This window comes from Aethalodelphis obliquidens, unplaced genomic scaffold (assembly GCF_003676395.1).
Source record: "Aethalodelphis obliquidens isolate GAN/ISIS:26980383/991018 unplaced genomic scaffold, ASM367639v1 scaffold43, whole genome shotgun sequence".
Taxonomy (NCBI): Eukaryota; Metazoa; Chordata; class Mammalia; order Artiodactyla; family Delphinidae; genus Aethalodelphis; species Aethalodelphis obliquidens.
In genome coordinates, this window is record NW_020837987.1 from 16,982,925 (window position 1) to 17,005,425 (window position 22,501).

The window sequence follows — 22,501 nt, forward strand, 5'->3', positions numbered from 1 at the left end:
TATATATATGCTCTATGTAAAGAGACAGAAAGATAAAAGAGGGATGCAGAAAGGCAAAGTGACAAGGGACAGACGTGGGCATTCGTTCACTTCTTCACTCATCCTTCCACAAGGGCTTTAAAAGCACCTGCTATGTACCAGCATGGCGCTGGGGAGGGAACGTAAACAGTCCCAGAGACAGACTTGATCATTCATTACCAGCAATTTATTTGTGTACTTAAGTGCCAGGCATTGTGCCAAATGCTGAGCCTACAGAAGGAGGGAAGTCAGATAGGGTCCCCAACATCCTCATAGAGTTCACGTCTTGTGCATGAGACAGACATTAATCCAAGAAATGTGTACACCACAGTAAGCTACAGTTAGGGCAAAGGAGAAATGCAAAATGCTCCTTCAGGGAGGCTGAGCCCAGTTTAAAAGGAAGGGGTATTTTAGCTAACACAAAAGGATGACAAGAAGCCAGCCAGGTGAAGCTGGAGGGAAGTGTCTTAGCCAGAGAACAGCATATGCAAAGGCCCTGGGGCAGGAAGAGCTTCCGGAGAAGGCTAACATGTACTAGTGAGCCACACGCAGACGGAACAAGATGAGGCTGGAGACGAAGGCAGGGCCAGACTGCCCAGGGACTTGTAGGTCAGGTCAAGAGTTTAGATTTAATTTGAGGGCAGTGGGGAGACATGGAATGGCTTTAAACAGGATCATAACATGAATGGTACAGAAAGGGAGGAAGGAACTCAGAGATGAGAGTGAGAGGCAGAGACATGCTGAAATACAGCATCAGACACAGGCACTGGCCCTTCAAACTCTCACTCGTGGGAGGGAGCAGATAATCACACAAATACTGAAGCACAGGCATGGTGTCTGGTGTGCAGGAGAAACACTAGGACTTAGAGATTCATGTTTCACTCATCCATTAATTCAGCCATTCACTCCTTAACGTTTTTGAGCATCTGCTAATGTACCAGGCAGTGTATTAGTATCAGGATCCCCACTGGTGCTCTCAAGGAGTCAAAAACCGAACTCCAGGCAGGGCGATCGGTGCTGTAACAGGGACCAGGCTAGGCAGCTTGACCAGAGAAGAAGAGACAGAGTGACCAACTGACAAGAGTGGGTAGTACTTGGGGAAACTTCCTGGAGAACATTAGACCCAGGCTGGGTTTCAAAAAGATGAGTGATGAAGGGGGTGAGGAAAGCTTTCATGGGAAAAAAACAACTCGAGTCAGCTTGGGGGGGATATAAGAGCATGATGTATTGGGGACAGGGCTCATCCTTTGGGGAGATAAGACCAGAGAAGCAGCTAGAAGACAGAGTCTAAGGATGCTAGGGTTCCCGGCTGAGGAGTTTGGACTTTATTCTAAGGGTAGCAGGAGACACGGGAGAGCTTGGAGCAGGTGAAGGGCAGTATTAGACATGGGTGTCAGAAGGAGGCACCTGGGATGTGGGAAAGGGCTAGACAGGAGGCCAGTGCTGTGGGATAGATGAGAGAGGGTGGCAGCTGAGCTGGGAAAGGGCTCTGGGGGTAGAGGGATGGGGGGAATGGATTTGAAGGTCACTGAGGACACAGAAGGGACAGTGCTCAGTGGGTTTCCCTTCATTTGCTCAGCAAAGATTTCCCAAGGTCCCCCATCTGCCAGGTCTTGTGATGGACTAGAAGACTGGAGGGCAGGGGACCGGGGAGGGATTCCATGGGGGCAATGTTGGAAAGAGATGCTGGGAAACAGAGGGAAAGGAATACAACTAGCGGGACAGAGGGGAACTTAGTGTAGGGATGATAAACGGAGGGAAGAACAGGGAGAGACAAATTTGGTGGAAGACGGGTGCAGAGCTGGCTAGGGGGTAGTGGATTCTAGAGTCCAAAGGCCAAACATAAAGCAAGAAAGAGGTGGAGGATGGGCAGAAGGGAGAGCGGTGGGAAGGAGGGAAGGTGGGGGAGGAAGGAGGAGGGCAACAGAGACCAAAACTAGGTGAGTCACAGGGACAAAGGAAGAGGTCAAAGACACAGAAAGGTGATCCAGAAAGGAAAGGAAAACGGACAGGAGAGAGATTGCCACCAAGATACACAAGTCAAAACAGAGAAGTCGGGCTTCCCTGGTGGCGCAGTGGTTGAGAGTCCGCCTGCCGATGCAGGGGACACGGGTTCGTGCCCCGGTCCGGGAAGATCCCACATGCCGCGGAGCGGCTGGGCCCGTGAGCCATGGCCGCTGAGCCTGCGCGTCCGGAGCCAATGGGAGAGGCCACAACAGTGAGAGGCCCGCGTACTGCAAAAAAAAAAAAAAAAAAAAAGACCAGAGAAGTCTCAGAGATGCAAATATATATATACACACAGCAATGGCGGGGTAAAGCTGCAGAGAAAAACGCAGAGATGTGCCCAGAAAGAAATGTGGAGACTCAGAAGCACGCACAGGGTATAGGCTCCATCTATTTCTTTTGTTTGTTTTCTTTATTCAATAAAGTCATTGAGTCCCAACCTGTTCTAGACCAGTCTAGGTGCAAAGAATGTGGTATGGAACAGATAGCCAAGGTTTTGCTCTCCTGGAACTCACAGGAGAGACACAATAAACAATATATATAAGAATTTCAGTCGCAGAGAAGTGTTTTTCAAATGAAGCAGGAAAGAGAGTTCCCTGGTAGCCTGGTGGTTAGGATTCCGGGCTTTCCCTGCCATGGCCAGGTTCAATCCCTGGTGGGGGGAACTGAGATCCCGCAAGCCACACAGCACAGGTGGGGATGGGGTGGGGGGAAAGCAAAGCAGGATGTGGCGACTTTAGGGGAGGAGCCTGAGGAAGAACCCACTGCAGCAGTAACAGCTGTGGGTTGTGAGAAGTAAAGGCACGCGACAAGCGTTCTGGCCAAGCAGAGACGGCACAAAAGCCCTGAGGAGTCGCCGATTTTTGAGGAGGCCCCATGGCGAGCAGATGAACAAGGATGAGAAAATTGGGGTGAGGTCAGAAGCGTGCGCCGGGGGCCTGTCATGTGGGGGCTTGTAGCCCTGGGAAGAAATCGGAATTTTATTCTAGACCCCGTGGGATGGGCATAGGAATGACACGCTCCTGTTTTCATTTATAAAAACAAAACAAAATAACAGAACCGCGTCGCTGTGCTGAGAATAGATTTAGGAGTGAAGGTGGAAATAAGGAATTAAGAGGCTGTCGTCCTTGGCTAGTTGAGGCTGATGGTGGCCTGGACCAATGTGGAACTGGTGAGGGTGGAGAAAAATGGAAGAACAGGAAATGGGATTTTGGAGGCAAAGCCCATGGTGGTGGCGAACTGGATGTAACAGAGGAGGGAAAGAAAAACTGAGGAGAGAGAAGAGAAAAACTCTTTTAACTGTGTGAAGTTGGGTGGTGCTGCTATGTGTTGCCTGGAAAGGGGTCACTGGGGGAAGGGATCAGGTGGGAGGGGTCAAGCATCCTCCCCGGGCCATGACAAGTTAAGAGAGGCCTGTGAGAAATCCAAGCTGGGGTATCAGGTAGCCAGTTGGATATGTGAGACTGGAGCCTGGGGAAGAGGTCATGCTTGGAAATATAAGTTTTGGAAATGTCCGCATGTAGGAGACAGCGTATTTAAAGCCTCAGGACTGGATGAGGTGACCTAGGAGATGAGTGTGGATGACAGAGAAAGAACCCGGCCAGAGACTCGGGGCCATCTGCCTGGTGGGGGGCGGGGAGGAAGATGTAGTTGAGGGGGCAAGGAGTGACCATGAAGTAGGCAGAGACCAGTGCTGAGAACCAGAAAAGGATCCGTGGAGCAAAGATAACATGACCCTGACTCGAGGTCATCGCCGTGCAGTGGTAGGGACTGGAGTTTTGCCTGAGTGAGTGGAAGGCAGAGATTGTGGGAGGGGAGGTGGAGGGAAAGGGAGGCCAAGCCATCCTTTTGGTATGAAAGTGACAAGAACTTTGCCACCAAAGAAAGTTCATACCCTTTCTGTGAAAGGAGAGAAAGGAAGGCTGGCAGACAGGGAGATGCAAGAAAGAAAAATAACTCCCGAAAGGAGAGAGCCATTACAGCAGGCAAGATTGAGAAGGATGGGGAGGCCCAGGGCCGGGAGGGGAAGATGGATTCAGGAGGCAGGGCAGAGGCACTGCAGGAAGGTGTCTGATTTCTCAGAATGGAGACGCTGGTGGATGTCACCCAGCCCAACTCCCCTCTCACGTTGCTGCCAGCACCAGGCACTTTCTCCGATTCCCCTCTGAGTCCTGCCAAGGCCTGGGAATACCCGGTGAGGTGAAGGAAAGAACAGGTGTCACTCATTCATTTAAGAAACAGTTCCTGAGGCCTTCCAGGCACCAGGCCTTGCAATCTCAGAGCTGGGAACTCAGATCTGAAGACAGGCAGCGCGGCCAATCGGAGTGCAGAGGGAGGTGTGCTCTGAAGGGGGGCCCTTCCCTAGCTCGGGAGGCGATGTCTGTGTGTCACCATCTCCCTTCATCCGTCCATCCATTTGCTCATTCGTTCATTCACGCAGATCACCCACGCACACTTCCTAAGGCCTCCTGTGTAACATTTTGGGCTGGGTGGTGCTGAGGCCAATGAGATGGTTCTCTTGCACCCGAGCCCTGCCAGAGGCTTATGGGAGAGCCAGACACAGCTGTACACAATCGCAATCACATCCCAGGGCCACGCACGCTCCAACGGAAGCAGCACAGGGCGCCCGGTGGACAGAGAAGGTTAGGATGCACCGGGCCGGCTGGAGCCGTCAACCATGGGCAGAGGAGTTGGTGAAAGGTGGGTCCCCCCTGGGCCATCGCAGAGGGGCTGCGGGAGGGAGTGAAGGGGTAAAGATCAGGCCCTGCTGCCATTCCACACGGCTGTCCCCGTCCCTGTCCCTGGGGGAGCTGAAACTGCATGGAAGGTCCCCCGGGGGTGCCCCGTCTAATAAACTCGATGAAGAGGACTGTGGCTCTGGTTCCCACGCCCCTGACACCAGCTTCTCCCTGAGGCCTGCCCTTTCCACCTCCTGGGGAGCTGAGGACCCCAGCCCGGGACTCTCCCTTACCATCCTTCAAGATGCAAGGGATTTGGGCCCCAGTCTTCTCCTCCTCAGACTAGGGGTCCAGGCCCCCAGCCCCTCCTCCCTCAGACCCAGGGGTCCAGGCCCCCAGCCCCTCCCCCCTCAGACCCAGGGGTCCAGGCCCCCAGCCCCTCCCCCCTCAGACCCAGGGGTCCAGGCCTCCAGCCCCCTCCCTCCCGTCTCACGAGTTAAAGTCCCCAGTTTCTTCTCTTTCAGGGACCCAAGACCCCCGGCCCCAGCTTTCTCCTCCCTCATACCCAGGAGTCCTGCCTCCCCGCCCCTCTTCCCCTGGACCGAGCAGTTCGGGTTCCCAGCCAGGCCTGCTCCGGACCAAAACTCCTGGTTCCCCGCCCTGCCCCCTCTCCCGCCAGCTGGGAGATGGGACCCTCAGCTCCCGCCCTTGCCCCTTAAGGAAGTAAAAGTCCTTTCGGTCTCCAGCGGGTCAGGACCTGGCCCCCAGCCCCTCCTCCCAGGGCAGACGTCCTTCTCCCTGCCCCTCGTTCCCTTAAAATACCCGGGATCCCTATGGCAACAGGCGGCGGCAACAGGTGCGGGTGTTATTTACGGGTCGAGCCCGAAATAGCCGGCGATGGTGAAGGGGGTGGGCGGATGGGGGCGAGGCTGGGAGTGAGCGGAGCTGCCGGGCCGGCGGGCGGAGCGGGCAGTGGCGTGCAGAACCGACGGCTCGGAGGCATCGCGGAGCTGGGGTCGGCGCCGCGCAGAGGCAGGAGAGCGAGAGGGGTCCCTACCCAGGAGACGGGGGTGGGAGGCCTGAGGGAGGCGCCTGGCCTGGAGCTGAGCCTGGAGCCGTCCCGACCCGGCCGGCCCTGGGAGCCCGGGGGAGGGGAGCCGAGTGATCCCAAAGGGACACCGAGTCCCTTCCGGGTCCCAGTTGTCCTTTGAGCCGCGTGAGGGGACTTGGTCCCCATTTCCTGAGCCGCATTGCGGACCACAGCACCTTCGTCTGAGCCCCAGCAGGGACCCCCGGTCCCCCTCCTGAGCCTTGGGGGTGTCCCTCAGCCCCTTTCTCTCAGCCCCTAGGGCAGACCTTCTCTGGTCTTTTCTCTGAATGGCCAGGGAGACCCCCCTCCCCTCTTCCTGAATTCCAGCAGGTCCCCAGCCTCCTGTCTCTGAACCCCAGCCAGGACTCTGCTGGTCCCCCCTGTGAAAGTTGGGGGAATCCTACTGCCTCTCTGAGACTCCGAAGTAATTCTGACCTCCCCTTCTGAACTCCCTGCACCCCAATTTTTCCTCTTCTGAACCCCAGGGCGGACCCAACTTCTCCTTCACCAGACTCTGAGCCCCAAAGAAGCCAGGAAGCATCTCCTCTCAAACACAGAGAGGACCTCAGCTCCCCTTCCTGTGTATCCCAAACTTTGAGCCCTAGTGGGAAGCTCGGATTCCCTCCCCCCAAGGAAACACAGCTTCCCTTTGGTGATTCCCTCCAGTGGGGACCCCGGAGCAGCCCCTCAGAGCTTCAGCTGACACTCAGTTCTCCTGCTTCTGGAGCTCTCAGGCCCCCCTCCTGGGTGCCCAGGTTCTAGCCGTGAGGCTGGGGGAACCTAGCTTCATCTCTAGTCTCATCTTCTTTGCTGAGCTTCTGTGGGTACCCCAGGCTCTTCTCTGAACCTCAGAGGGTTCCCAGCAGAGGATCTAGGTCCCAGAAGTGACCTCGATTTCCTCATTTGAGGTTCCAGGGAGGATTCAGATCTTCCCATTTCACAGACCAGTGGAAACTGAGCCCCTCACCTGCTTCAAGACCCCAGGCGCTTCCCTCCCCACTCCCACCCCTCAGGAGCCCGCCTCAGCTCTGCCTCTTTCGCACCTGGGCCCTATCGCCCGCGACGAGGATGATGATGTGGTCCAACTTCTTCATGCACGAGGAGGACCGCCGGCGGCGAGCTCACGGGGCGCGCAAGGCCAGGATGACCCCTGAGCACGAGGGGAAGATTAAGCTGGCGCTGCTGCTGACCTCCGTGGGTGCCACGCTGGCAGTGCTGGCCGTGGGCACCGAGTTCTGGGTGGAACTCAACACCTACAGGGACAACGGCAGTGCCGTCTGTGATGCTGCCCACCTGGGGCTCTGGAAGATGTGCACCAAGCGACTGTGGCAGGCGGACGTGCCCGCCGGCAGAGACACCTGCGGCCCAGCGGAGCTGCCCGGAGGTGAGAGGCCGCCGCCCCCGCGCAGGGCTTGTATCCCGTGTCTGAGAAACCCGTGCCCGAGCCCCGAGGAGAGAGAGCTTGCACCCTCAGATGCGCCCCTACCCACATCAACCTGTGCTCCGGGGACAGCCTCTGCCCCAGGCACAAACTGTGCAGAGAGGGAGTCTGTACCCCCAAACTAGCCTGCACCCCCAGGCCAGTCTGTAGCTCTAGACCAGCCTCTGCCCCCAGAGCAGCCTGTTCCCCGAAACCCGTCTGTGCTCCTAGACCAGCCAGTGCCCTCAGACTGCCCTGTGACCTCCAGAGCTCCTATGCTCCCAGCACAGCGTGTGATCCCAGACATTTCTGTGTCCCCAGACCAGCCTGTACCCCCAGCAAGCGCATGTTCCTAGAGAAGCCTTGTGCCTCTGCACACAGCCTGTGCCCCCGGACCCAGCCGATGACTCCGTACGCAGCCGGTGCCCTCAGACAGCCTTTGTCTCCCAGAAACGCTCGCGCCCCTGAGACAGCCTGTACCCCCATCCTGTGGGCCCTGGGGAGAAAGACCACCTTGATGCCCACCCCAGAGTACGCTGTTCCCTCCTGCCGATTCCACCAAACAGCTCTCACCAAAGACCTCCCAACATCCCAGGGCAGACCTTGTGCTTCCTGGAAAATCGGCTTCCTTTCCTACCCATTTCACCTCAAATTCCCCAACTGGACACTCCAGCCCTTCTCATTTTCTCTTCCAGGCACCCCGACACCCGTCACTTCCCTACAGAGTGGCTGTTTCACCCCTACGCATGCCAGAGAGCTATCCCGTACCTCTCACTCTCCCAGACAGGCCACGCCATGCCCTAAACTTATACCAGAGAGACATCCTATATGCCTAGGGGACAGGAATGGGATCTCACTCCCTCTACTGACCCAGGGAAACTATCTGACACCCCTCAGAGCCCATTTAGGATGTCGCATGCTTGGTCACCCGTATGGCATCTGCAACACTCTTTCCTCTCCAAAGGATGTCCTATAATCTCAGTACCCCTCAAAGAAGATCTACCCCTCTGGGCTCCAGATGGGATTTCCCTCCTCCTTCGCTTTTCCAGATGTGATCTGTTACATCCCTAGGGTCCAAATAAGGATGTTGCAAGCCTTTGATAGCAAAGTGGGATGCAAAGCACCCTTGTTATCTGAGGTACCACCCAGTCAGCGTGCAGACCGGCTAATTCGCACCCCTCAGAGCCTCAAGCAGGAAGTTCCCCAATTTTTGACAAGTGGGATACTCTGGCAATAAAAAATATTAGATGCTAAGGTAGTGCCCGGCTCTGTTCTAAGTATTTCACTTGCATGAACTCATCAATCCTCATAGCAACCCTATGAGTAGTTATTATCGTCCCCAAAATGAGGAGCAAGAAATACAAATGTCACAGTCCATGCACCCAGGCTAGTCACATGGGGTTTGGACCCTGGTCATCTCTGTTCTTTCTTTTTCTTTTAAATTTTAAAAAATTTTTAAAAATGTATTGGAGTATAGTTGATTTACAATGTTGTGTTAGTTTCAGGTGTACAGCAAAGTGAACCAGTTATACATATACATATATCCACTTTTTTTAGATTCTTTTCCCATATAGGCCATTACAGAGTGTTGAGTAGAGTTCCCTGTGCTATACAGTAGGTTCTTATTATTTATTTGTCTTATATATAGTAGTGTGTATATCCCAGTTTATCCCTACCCCCCTATCCCCTGGTTACCATAAGTTATTTTTCTACATCTGTGACTCTACTTCTGTTTTGTAAATAAGTTCATTTGTACCCTTTTTTTAGATTCCACATATAAGCTATATCATATGATATTTGTCTTTCTGTGTTTGACTTATTTCACTCAGTATGGCAGTCTCTAGGTCCATCCATGTTGCTGCAAATGGCATTATTTTGTTCTTTTTTATGGCTGAGTAATATTCCACTGTATATATGTACCACATCTTCTTTATCCATTCCTCTGTTGACAGACATTTAGGTTGCTTTCGTGTCCTGACGATTGCAAACAGTGCTGCAACGAACATTGGGGTGCATGTATCTTTTTGAATTATGGTTTTCTCTGGATATATGCCCAGGAGTGGGATGACTGGGTCATATGGTAGTTCTATTTTTAGTTTTTTAAGGAACCTCCATACTGTTCTTCGTAGTGGCTGCACCAATTTACATTCCCACCAACAGTGTAGGAGGGTTCCTGGTCATCTCTGTTCTTAACAGCGACACTGTATTGCATCTCACTAGTCCATAAATATGTCCCAAAGGTTCTCACTGCACTGGGGGGGCTGTCCCGCCCCACCTGACTGCATAATATGGGGTCCCTCACGTCCCTTGATGTCTCCCTAATGGTCAGAAAGAGCTTCAGTCTCCTTAAAGGACCATCACCATCATCCCACAATCCTGACCCTTCAGAGGACATCTCCCAAATTGCAAGATTTCAGAAATATCCCACACATCCCATGGCCCATCAAAGGACATCCCAAAGGGGGGTGACCCATATCCTCCTCTTTTCCAAACGGGATATGCCATATCCTCTGGGATCAGAGACAAGATGCCCTAAATCATTAGTAGCCAAAATGGGATGCCAGACACCCCATACTCTCTCAGAAAGATGTATCACACCTTCTTATTCTCTAGTTGAGACTTCCCATTTCCCTTGTAGAGGAAGACCGCTTTCCCCCCACCGACTTGTGGCAGATAGCATCCTCGCCGTTTGTTCTGCTGCACAAAGCAGCCTTTACTTTTTGCTGCTGCGGGGTCAGGACTCACATTTCCCACTGCTCCTGCCAGGACACCTCATGCCCTTTTCTTCCCCCCACCGACTTGTGGCAGATAGCATCCTCGCCGTTTGTTCTGCTGCACAAAGCATCCTTTACTTTTTGCTGCTGCGGGGTCAGGACTCACATTTCCCACTGCTCCTGCCAGGACATCTCATGCCCTTTTCTTTCCTTGACAGTACCAGGTGGAGTGTCCCACACCACCTCACCTGTCTCTGGAGTTTATCCCTTATCCCTCAGCATCCCCCTTCAATTCGGAAAGTTCCTTTCCACTTCCCCAGACCACCTGACCTGTCTCCTATTTCTTAATACCCCTCTTATTCTCGACCTCTCTCCTCCCTTTCCCTCTGTTCTCTCCTCAGTTTCCCCATCTGTGGAATGAGAAAGTTGGAGTAGGTGAATTCTGTGGAAGTTCTGGTATTAAAATGCAATTTAGAAAGCACCTTTTTTTTTTTTTTTTTTTTTTTTTTAAGCGTGGGCTTTCTTGAACTTCAAGTACACAAATTTGGATGAATCATCCTTTTCAGTTTATGCCACAAAATCATTCCCAGCCTTTGCAAGATCCTTCATGTGCTTTATTTTACATTCTTATTCTTTTTTCCATTCTTTCCTAACTCATCTCTTTAATGCATTTGATATGCATCCATGGATATGTATTTTAACCTAGAAAAATAGTGTCTTTAATATATGTATGTATTTTAATTTCCATAAATGATATCGTGCTATAGATTTTTTCCTATTTTTGATGTTTTTCCTCAACACTGTTTCTCAGATCTTCCCGTGCTGCTTTCTGTCCGTCTAGTTTGTGGCTACTAGGTGCTGCAGAGACTTGCCCATCACATTTACTTGTCTATTCCAATAGCGATGGGCACCTAGGTTGATTCCAACTCCCTGTTTATTTATTTCTTTCTTTTTGGCTGTGCCGTGTGGCATTCGGGATCTTAGTTCCCGGACCAGGGATCGAGCCCAAGCCCACTGCAGTGGAAGCGCAGGGTCCTAACCACTGGACCCCCAGGGACGTCCCCCCGCCTCCCTATTATTATAAACAGTGTAGCAATGAACATGATGCAACCCATATATGTTCCTGCACGTGGTTTTTTTCTGAATGTATACCCAGAAGTGAAACTGTTGGGTTATAGGGATAAACATCTTTCACTTCATAAAGTATGTCAGAGTGCTTTCCAAAAAGGCTAGTACCCATTTACACCCCCAGCTGTTTCCTCTTATCCTTCCAATGCTTGATATTATCCTTTGAATATTTGCCCATCTAACTGATCTAAAGTGCCATGTCCTGCTGATGTAAGTTGCATTTCTGTGATCCCTGCTGAGGTGGAGCATCTCTTCATGTACTTGTGAGTAATCCACGCTTCCTCTTCTATGAATTGACTATTCATATCCTTTGCCCAGTTTTCAGTTGGGTTATCTCTCTTCTCTTGCTGATCTGGAAGAGTTCTTTGTGTAGTCTAGACATGAATCCTTTCTGAGATAAGAATCTCTTCTGAGGGCTTCCCTGGTGGTGCAGTGGTTGGGAGTACACCTGCCGATGCAGGGGACACAGGTTCGTGCCCCGGTCCGGGAAGATCCCACATGCCGCAGAGCGGCTGGGCCCGTGAGCCATGGCCGCTGAGCCTGCGCGTCCGGAGCCTGTGCTCCGCGACGGGAGAGGCCACAGCAGTGAGAGGCCCGCGCACCACAAAATAAAAAAAAAGAAAGAAATGGATAATCACTTTATTTAACAAAGCACCCCAAGATCCAGGCAGAAGACTCAGAAGAGATTCTTTTTTTTTTTTTTTTTTTTGGTACGCGGGCCTCTCACTGCTGTGGCCTCTCCCGTCGCGGAGCACAGGCTCCGGACGCGCAGGCTCAGCGGCCATGGGCCTAGCCGCTCCGTGGCCTGTGGGATCCTCCCGGACCGGGGCACGAACCCGTGTCCCCTGACTCGGCGGGCAGACTCTCAACCACTGCGCCACCAGGGAAGTCCATTCGTTTCTATTCTCACTGGACCCTACACAAACTCATAGGACAGAGCCAGGAAACAGACTATTAACTCACTTTATACAGGAAGAATTGGAAGCTCAGAGAGGTCAATAGCCCACTCAAGGCCGCAGACCTGGACCTCAGAGCTCTGGATTGGAATCCCAGCTCCTGTGATAGCAGGTGGTTTCACTTCTCTGAGCATGAGTTCTCTATCAGGGATGTCAATTTCATATTGCTAGCGTATTGTGGGCTCTGTTAAACGTCCAGCCCTGAGCTTACACTAGGGACCTCCATGTCATTACCTCTCTTTCTCTCTCCTGCTGCCACAGAAGCAAACTGCACTTATTTTAAATTCTTCACCACGGGAGAGGATGCTCACATCTTCCAGAGAACCACAAAGAAAGGTAAGAACTTTTTGCCCGGTGGAGGGGATATGCTGACCATGCTAAAGGATTCCTTTTCTTTCTTTTTCTTTTTTGTAAATTGAAGTATAGTTATTTCCAATATTGTGTTAGTTTCAGGTGTACAGCAAAGGGATTGTTATGTTTTTCAGATTATATTCCCTTATAGTTTATTAAAAGGTATTGATTATAATTCCCTGCGCTATACAGTAAGTCCTTGTTGCTTATCTATTTCATGTAGAGTAGTTTGTATCCATTAATCCCAGGGGGCTTCTTGATAGCATTGTACTCTTCTCTGCTTTGCCGCAGGATGAGCACAAGCTCCTAAATCCTGGCGAGGTCTCGTCTCTGGGGGAGAGGTGGTTCTCCAGAGCCCTGTGTCCAACATTCCCCCCTCAGCTCTGCTTTTGCCACATGCCGTGTTACTTTGGGCAAGTCCCAGCCCCTCTCTGTGGATAGTACATTAACATCTCACAAGTGTGCATCTCCCACATGCTAAACACAGCGCTGGGTGTTTCATTTATAAGAGTTCCAGTCCTTGCCATGACCCTGCAGGGCGGGGGCTCTATCTTAATCTTCCAGATGAGAAAACACAAGTCCATAAATGGTTTAATTTATTTCCCCAGGAAGTGGCAGAGGCAGAGGCAGGATTCGAACCCAAATAATTCCAAATGTAAAGTAGTGCTCTTCAATAAAATATTCCATGAGATTGGGAATGTTCTGTATCTGCACTGACCCGTATGGTAGCCACTGGCCACATGTGGCCGGTGCAACTAAGACACTGAGTTTTAAATTTTGTTCAATTTAAATCCATTTAAAATTAAAAGACCCTCCGTGGCTAGTGTCTACCATTCTGGACAATAAAACTTTTAAGGCTTTACCCTTTCTACTCTAACCACAGTCTCTCCATCACCCCAGTATGTCAGTATCCCCACCAGTAAAGGAATTGCGGTCAGTATGTCAATATCCCCACTAGTAAAAGAACTGTGGTATGTCATGAACCTTATCTGGTCTTTGTAAGGATTTAATGAAATGATGCAGCTAAAACATGCAGTATGGTGCCTGGCACATAGTAGGTCCTTCATAAGCAGTGGAGGACTCTTCATGGAGGACCTGCTTACCCTCTGTACTCCTTTCTTTCTTACCTTGGTGCTAAGCGAGCTTGGGCAAGTCGCTGTGCTCCCCTAGGAGAGCAAAATAATCACAGGGCACACATATGGAACAAGTGCTGTGTGCCCGCTGGTGCACTGGGGACATTACATATGTGATTTCTAATCCTCACAGCAGTCACGTAGAGATTTTGATCTTGATTTTCCGGAGGAGGAAACTGAAGTTCAGAGAGGTTCAGTGACTCTACCAGAATCTTCCAGCCAGGAAGTAGCTGGGGAGAGTTCTGACTTGGATCGTTCCGCTGTAATGTACCACCTTCTCTGTTGTCTCCCACACACCCCACTGCCTCAGTTTCCTCACCGGAAAACAAATGGTGACCAGATCGTAAGTAATACTTGGTAGTTCCCATCTCCTTCTAATCCTGGCTGTGTCCTTTCTTTGCTCTGTGACCTTAAGCAATTAACTGACCCTTTCTGAATCTTAGTTCTTCCTTCAACAGTATAAGTAAAACATTGAACTGGATGATCTTCTACTTGAAAATTCTTCTCTAGTCCTGGATCTTCTGGGTCCCTATATGGGAGTTCTCTCCACTCCCTACATCCTGTATTCTCTACTTCCCCTTCCCCTCCTCACAGAGGTAAATATGGCAGCTGCGGTGATAGCAGTGCTAGGCATGGCAGTCATGGCCCTGGGGTGCCTCTGTGTCATCATGGTGCTCAGCAAAGGGGCAGAGTTCCTGCTCCGGGTTGCAGCCATCTGCTTTGGCCTCTCAGGTGAGGGTTGAGAGCCTGCAGACTGAGAACATTGCATGCTGGGAGGTCGGGTCTCCAAACACCAATGCATGTTGGGAGGTCAGGTCTCCAAGCACTGTTGCATGCTGGGAAGTTGGGTTTCCAAGCACTGTTGCATGCTGGGAGGTCGAGGGAAGTCTCCAAGCCCCGTTGTAGGCTGGGAGGTTGGGTCTCCAAGCACTGTTGTGTGCTGGGAATTGGCGGAAGCTCAAAGGCTATAGAAGTCTCAAAGATGGGAGAGTTCTAGGTTCTGTTGTTGACTGGGAACTGGGGAGTCTCCAAAGACTTCTTTAGATTGGAATCTAGGGTCCCCAAGTGCTGTTGCCAGCTGGGACGTTGAGGGAGGTCCCCATGCACTGTTGTATGCTGTCAGGTTGAGGAAGGTCTCTTAAGTACCATTGCATGCTGGGAAGCACAAGACCTATAGTAGGCTCGAATATGAGGATGGTCCAAGCGCCGTTGTTGGCTGGGAATTGAAGGTTCTCCAAACACTCTTTTAGATTTGGACCTGGAGTCTGCAAGAACTGTCGCATTTTTGGAGTTGGGGGTCCAAAAGAATTCTGCATCTTGTGAAATGTAGCCCTCATTGGATCAAATGTTTTCTAAGGTGGATAGATAAGTCATAAACTATATAAGCTTCATTTATTTATCTTTCGTGTATCTACTGAGCACCTACTATGTTCCAGGCACTGAGCTAAGGGCTGGAGACATAAGATTAATAAGACAGACACTGTGTCTGCCCTCATAGAGCCTAGATTCTGACAGAGGTAGACAGTAACCAACAATTACACATATAATGATCCAACTATAATTGTGATGAGAGTTACGATAAAGCATATAAGGGGTACACACTGGGGTGGGGGGGCTTGTCGGAGAAACGTCCTGAGAAAGTGATATTTAAGCTGACCATCGAAGGAGGAACAGAAATTATCCAGTCAGACTGTGGAGTTGACGGTAGTGGTGGCCATGTTGGTGATGTTTGTTGTGGTGGTGGTAATGATGGTGATGCCCTTGATATGGCAATAGTGGTGATGGAATAGCATATATGTAGTCTGTGAAAGACTTGGCAAGTTTAAAAGAAGACGAATGAACAGAATGGAGATCAGAGCATAGGGCAGGGCAAAGTTTGCGCAAAGGTACATGGTAACCTTAGTCAACAGATGAGGTAGGGGCTCGGTGCAAGATGAGTCAAGGGAGGTCCCTGGTGGTCCAGTGGTCAGGACTCTGCGTTTTCACTGCAGAGGGCATGGGTTCAATGCAGAGGGCATGGGTTCAGTCCCCGGCTGGGGAACTAAGATCCTACAAGCTCCGCGCGGCCAAAACGAAAACAAAAATAAAGGAGACAGGGAGATATGAATGTTCAAGAGCACACTCGCATAGAAATTATTAGTAATCACATTCTTATTATTGTTTTGTGCCTTAGAGAGCTTCCTAAACGAAGGGGGAAATTCAGTCATTCCCTGTCTTTCATTTATTCATTAGAAAGGTGTCTGCCCTTAACGAGATTATCATCTGGTTAAGGACAGAGAAATGATACGAGTCATCCCACAATTACGAACTGCAGGAAGTGCTATGAAGGAAAAGTAGAGTTCTGTGAGGATGCGTAACGAGGGCACTTCATTTAAAGCAGAATTAGAGAAAGGCTCTCTGAGGAGATGACACTTAAAACATCCAAGTATGGGTAACCAAGCTAGAAAGAGCTCGGTGGATTTCGAGTCCTGAAAGAACGCCAGTGAGGCTGGAGCATGGACAGTAAGGAGGATACTGGTTTAAAAGACAAACCAAGAAATCAACAGGGAATCAACAGAGCTGGGTTGGAGTCCCAAATTCCAGCCCAGGGAGGAGATAGAAATTAGGCAAATAATAATGCTCCTATGAATTAATATATGTTAACAATTACCAATTGTGGTAAATGCTATAAATGAAAAGTAAAGAGTCTAACGAAAATGTATAACAGGGAGACCCAACAGAGACTTGACTGGTGGTGGTCAGGGAAGCCTTCTCAGAAGAAGTGTAATTCAAGTAAGGAATTCTGTAGAGAATGAGGATGTGTAAGGTGGGCTCAGGGAGGGGTAAGCAGACAGTTATTCCAAGCAGCACAAAGGTCTCCAGGCTTGAACAAATTTGGTGCATTTAAAGTCCTGAATGGGACTTCCCTGGCGCTCCAGTGGTTAGGCCGCCGCGCTTCCCCTGCAGGAGGCTCGGGTTCAGTCCCTGCTCCGGGTGACTAAGACCCCGCGTGCCACGCGGTACCGCCAAAAAGTAAAAATAAAACAAAAGTAAAGTCCTGAAAGAAGTCCTACGCCATACTGCTGTAGGATGGGAAGGGCAGCTTGAGAGGAGGCTGAAGAAACAGGCAGGGGCCAGGTCACGTGGGCCCTTCTAGGTCATTCGAGGGAAGTCAGGTTCGATCAGGGAGAAGGTAAAGTGATGTGCCTAAGAGAAGAGTCTTGGAGTAGGCCTGTCTGGGCTCAAACCCACATGGCTCTTTTCTAGGCTTCAATTTTCCCATCTGTGAAGTGGGGATAATAATAATAATACCCATTCATAAGGTCTAGTGGAAGAGGTGAGATGTGGGAGCATGTGGTTAGATTCTTGTTGCAAAGCTAGTGTGTCAAGGCCAGAGCTCCACAAACTACAGCCCATGGTCGAATCCTACCTGCCTCTTGTTTTGGAGTTAGTGACTTTTTTTTTTTTTTTTTTTTTTTGCGGTACACGGGCCCCTCACTGTTGTGGCCTCTCCCGTTGTGGAGCACAGGCTCCGGACGCGCAGGCTCAGCGGCCATGGCTCACGGGCCTAGCCGCTCCGCGGCATGTGGGATCCTCCCGGACCGGGGCACAAACCCGTGTCCCCTGCATCGGCAGGCAGACTCTCAACCACTGCGCCACCAGGGAAGCCCTGGAGTTAGTGACATTTTAAAACCATAAATCATATTGTGGTTCCTACCTAGATCGAAAGCCACGGATGAATTTCTACCACTAGAATAACGGGCCTCCGAGGTCTTATGTGGTCTGGCTCCTGATGTGGTCTGGCTCCTACGTGAGACTTCACCTCTTACCATTTGTTCTCCCTGTTCTGTCCATATCAACCTCTTTGCTGTTCTCAGACCCTCCAAGTTCATTCCCTCCTCAGAGCATTCTGCACTGCTGTCCCCTCAGCCTGGAATGCTCTTCCGCCAGCTCTTCCCATGTCTCATTTCTGCAGATCATTTCAGCCGCTGATCATATGTCACCGCCTCAGAAAGACCATTGTTGGCCACCTTGTCTAAAGTAGCCCCCTCCCCTGCTGTGTCCCTACCTTGCCTTATTTTTCTTCGTAGAATTGATCACTACCTGAAATTATGCATGTATGTATGCCTTTGTTTGCTAGGGCTGCCATAACAGAGTACCGCAGACAGGGTGCCTTACACACCGGAAATGTAGTTTCTCACAGTTCTGGAGGCTGGAAGTCTGAGATCAACATGTCAGCAGGTTCGGTTCCTTCTGAGGCCAATCTCCTGGGCATGTAGATGGCTGTCTTCTCCCAGTGTCCTCACGTGGTCCTTCCCCATGCTTGTCTGTGTCCTAATCTCCTCTTCTTATACGGGCACCGGACATACTGGATCAGGGCCCACCCTAGTGACCTCATTTTGAGTGAATTACCTCTTTAAAGACCCTAACTCCAAATATAGTCATATTCCAAGGCCCTGGGGATCAGGACCCCAATGTGTGAACTTTTGTGGGGATGCAGTTCAACCCACATCAATACATTTACCTGATTTTTGTCCATCTCCCCTTTTGGGGTGAATTTCCAGGAGGACAGCCCCTTCATTAGGTTTTTTTTTTTTCTGGGTCGTGCTATGTGGCATGCAGGATCTTAGTTCCCCGATCAGGGATCGAACCCGTGCCCCCTGCATTGGGAGCACGGAGTCTTAACCACTGGACCGCCAGGGAAGTCCCTAGTTTTGTTCTTGTATTTTATATATATTTTATAATGAGAGTTCAATTAAGATCTATTGACTGAATGAGAGAATGCATGAATTAGCAGTGGAATGAAGGGGACTGGATGGTGTCGCTCCCTCGTACAGATGCTTTTCCACCTCCAGTGCTCTGATGCTGACCTGCATGAGGTCAAGAAAGGATCACAGAGGGACCACTGAGCCATGTTACGCAGACTCCAGGCTGTATTCTCCAGGCCCCTGACTTAAAACCATGGGGGAGGGCTTCCCCGGTGGCACAGTGGTTAAGAATCCGCCTGCCAATGCAGGGGACACAGGTTCAATCCCTGGTCCGGGAAGATCCTACATGCCTCAGAGCAACTAAGCCTGCAAGCCACAACTACTGAGCCTGCAAGCCACAACTACTGAAGCCCGGGTGCCACAACTACCGAAGCCTGCACGCCTAGAGCCCGTGCTCCGCAACAAGAGAAGCCACCACAATGAGAAGCCCGCGCACTGTAACGAAGATAGCCCCGGCTCACCGCAACTAGGGAAAGCCCGCACGCAACAACGAAGACCCAACACAGCCAAAAATAAAAAATAAATAAAATGAAATAAATTAATTTTTTAAAAAAAGTTAAAAAACAAAACCATGGGGAAACTGGGAGTGTAGGGAGGAAGGAAGGTCAGAGATCAAAGTTGAAGTCAGACTCTGGGGTCTGAGAGGGGAGGCAGCCAGGATGCACGAGCCATGCATGACCATTGGAGGGTCCTACGTGATCTTACTCCGCCCACCTCTGTACTTCCGCTGCCCACCACCCCCCTCCCCTCCCCCATCCTCTTTGCTCCGCTGCACTGACTTTTCTTTTTTTCCCTCTAACACACTCTACTCCACCCTACCGCAAAGCCTTTGCACCAGCCATTCCTTCTGCCCAGAATAGCCATTGCTGTTTTGTGCATGGCTGGCTTCTTTTCGTCCATTTGGGTCTCAGCTCCAATGGCTTTTCTGATGACACCATGTAAAGCCCCAGCCCCACCCCTGGATGTCACGGCCCTTCCCACCACTCTGTTTTTATCTCCTTCCTAGCGTGCATCACTGTCTGAAATTATCCCGTCTTCTCACATGTTTACTTTGGCAGTTACAACCTGGTCGCCCGCAGGCCAGCGACGGCCCATAAATGTCCTTTGTTTGGCGGGCAGCGTCTACAGATTTCTCTGAGCCAATATTTAAGGGGTGGGTGAATTCCCGTAAAAATCATAATCGTTTAAAACAAATGCTAGCTGTTCTTGAAAACTCAGAAGATCTGGTCTACGAAGCCGCCGTTTCTGATGGGCTGCAGTTGGCTGGAGCCGGGTTTGGGCTGTGCTTTGTCATGGTCCCCACCGCGCCTGCCTGCTCACTTGTTTGGACTTTCTCATTGTCTACTGGAGACATTTGAGTTTTGCCAGCCTTGGTTTATTTGTGTACCATTTGTCTCCTCCAAGTAGAACATAGGTTCTGTCATGTTGGGGTTCTTTGGTCTGTCTTGTTCCTTTTTATTTCTTCAATCAAATTGCATTACATGACTGATTTTCTTTTCATTTTGTAATCCACCATCACTCTCTTTTCTTTTCAACTTTATTGGGATATGATTGACAAGTATAAATTGTGTGTGTGAGTATATATATGCACACACATATATGTATATATATATATGTATACACAATTGTATATAAGGTATATAAGCTTGCAGGATCTCAGTTCCCTGACCAGGGATTGAACCTGGGCCACGGCAGTGAAAGTGCTGAGTCCGAATCCCTAGACCGCTCGGGAAGTCCCCTACAACTTGATATATTTTGATACACATCATGAGGTGATCAACACAATCAGACAAGTTAACACATTCATCACCTCACATAGTAACTTGTTTTTTGCAGTGAGAACATTTAAGATCTACTCTCTTAGCAAATTATATGGACATGTTAGACCCTCGCGGTCTCCTAGGAGTTTCGACTCGCCCAGGAAACAACAAGAGTCGGAAGCCGATGCAAAACGCAAGAGGTTTATTGAAGGCCGGTGCACCGGGGTTCCTTGGTCCTCACGCAGGAGGTCGAAGAAGGAACCCTTTTGGGCGCGAATATGTCAGTTTTATAGGTTCCCACTGCCCCATATGTAAATTATAGATTTGGTTGTGTTCTCCTGCTGATTGGTCCCGGCTTAGGCTCGGACCAGAGAGGGAACTTGTCCCTAGCTGCCTGATTGGTCTTTGACAGACACCTTTTTTACATTTTGTTATCTCCCTCCTTCTCCCCAGCTGCCTGATTGGTCTTTGACAGACACCTTTTTTACATTTTGTTATCTCCCTCCTTCTCGGAAGGGGGCCGGACATCCTGGAAATTCACCCATTGTCTAAGAAGCCCCTATTGTCTGGAGAGTTCTTAATCATTAGCTGGAACAATGTCCCTCGAGCCCCACAGACACAGTATTATTAACTATCGTCACCATGCGGTACGTTAGACCTCCAGAATTCATTCCTCTTCAGGCTGGAAGTTTGTGCCCTTTGACCAGCATCTCCCCATTTTCCCCCTCCGCTCAGTCCCCGGCAGCCACCGTTCTGCTCTCTGCTTCTATGGTTTCAACTCAGATTCCATCATCACTCTTTACTCAAGTCTGAATGGAGTCTTAATTTGACTTTTGCGATTCTTGATTCCTTGGTTTGCTTTGTTCTTTTCTTAAGTGGTGAAAGACACATTAACATAAAACTTACCATTTGAACCATTTTTAAGTGTCCACGTCTGTGGCGTTAAGTCCATTCACGCAGTTGTGCAGCCGTCACCACCATCCATCGCCAGAACTTTTGCATCTTCACCAATTAAAACTCCGCCCCCATGAAACACCAACTCCCCATTGCTCTTCCCCACCCCCGCACCCACCTTCTACTTTCTGTCTCTATGAATTTGTGTCTTGTTCTTTCTTTCTCTCCAGCGTCTAAAATTGTGCCTGCTATAGGGTAGGTGCTTAATAAGCAGTTGTTGAGGAGGTGCTAGTGAAACTGCAGAAATGCATCTCGGGGGTCTCCGAGGAGCTCCGGTTCTTTATGTCTCAGCACAGAAAGAATTCAGCGAGAGGCCAAGTGATAGATAAGAAGTGATTTATTAGAATAAGATGCTCGTGCGCCTTACAAGCGGGTGAGCTAGAGGGCGCCACGCCGAGAACTTAGTGGGCTACAGTTTTATAATCAAAGGAGAGTGGGGAGGGGGAGAAGACCACCTCCTTCCTCATTCTTGAGTAGACGTCAAGCTTCCATCCTCAGCTCCGCCTCCAAGTCAGGCGGGAGGGTTTTCTTGTCCCTACGTGGTCAAACTGGGACTGTCATGGCCCAATGGAAATGAGCAAAAAGGTGGTAACATATACTAGAGTATGATGAATCATCTCAGCTTTCAGCATAATGTCAACTTTTCCTTATATTTTTGTTTCTGATGTGTGCAGAGGAGTGTTACCTTAGGAATCAAGCCTCTCTGGGCAGGATGTGGGTCTTATTTCACCATTGTTTCATTGTCTGGGGGCATGTCTCAGGCTTCTGTTGCATGGTTGTGTTGCTAAGCGAGCCTGCTTGGTTTTGTGGTTAAGCGAACCTGCTTTCTTGAGCGATCATTAACTTACAGGGGTCTCCCATGCTTTTTTTTCTTTACTTACAGTCCCCTAGTGGGATTAACTATGTAATCACCTACTTTGTCCCTTTACTCTGTTCCTATCACTAGGGGGTCCCCCAGGTTTCTTGTCTGAGTAAGCATGTGATGGGGTATACTGGGGGAGAGGCTCAGACCTCCTTTGGGGACCCCAGGGGCCTGAGGGCCACATCTGTTCTCCTCTCCCCACAGGCCTGCTGCTTCTGGTCAGCCTGGAGGTGTTCCGCCATTCCGTGCAAGCCTTGCTGCAGAGAGTTAGCCCTGAGCCTCCCCCGTCCCCGGCCCTGACCTATGAATACTCCTGGTCTCTGGGCTGTGGCGTGGGGGCCGGCTTGGTCCTGATCCTGGGGAGTGGCTTCTTTTTCCTGCTCACCCTGCCTCCCTGGCCCTGGGGCTCCATCTGTCCCAAGTGGGGGCACAGGGCCACCTAGGGTCACCATTGTGCTTTCTCTAAGCAACTCCCAAACCCTTCGCCTTTCTCCATTGTGCCCCTCAGAATCTTTTGTCCCATGTCCTAGAGAAACTGTGTTCTCCCTGCTCTAGGGGCCCATGCTGTTTGCACAGAACTGCCCCTCACGCCCTCATCTTTTTTTCTCTGTAAATATGTTTTTCTCGGGGGCTGAATTTGGGTTGCTTAGGAGTGGGATGGGGAGAGGATTTTTGCAAACGAGGA

At 50.4% G+C, this 22,501-nt stretch overlaps 1 protein-coding gene across 1 annotated transcript; it reads left to right on the forward strand.

Annotated features, from left to right (window-relative positions):
- Positions 1-4,669: 4,669 nt before the first annotated feature.
- On the forward strand, positions 4,670-22,266 carry CACNG6 (calcium voltage-gated channel auxiliary subunit gamma 6). The gene is made up of 5 exons (XM_027080349.1): positions 4,670-4,722; positions 6,804-7,174; positions 12,270-12,344; positions 14,087-14,224; positions 22,021-22,266. The coding sequence occupies exons 1-5, from the start codon at positions 4,700-4,702 to the stop codon at positions 22,257-22,259; spliced, it is 846 nt and encodes a 281-aa protein (XP_026936150.1). The 5' UTR covers positions 4,670-4,699; the 3' UTR covers positions 22,260-22,266.
- Positions 22,267-22,501: the final 235 nt, after the last annotated feature.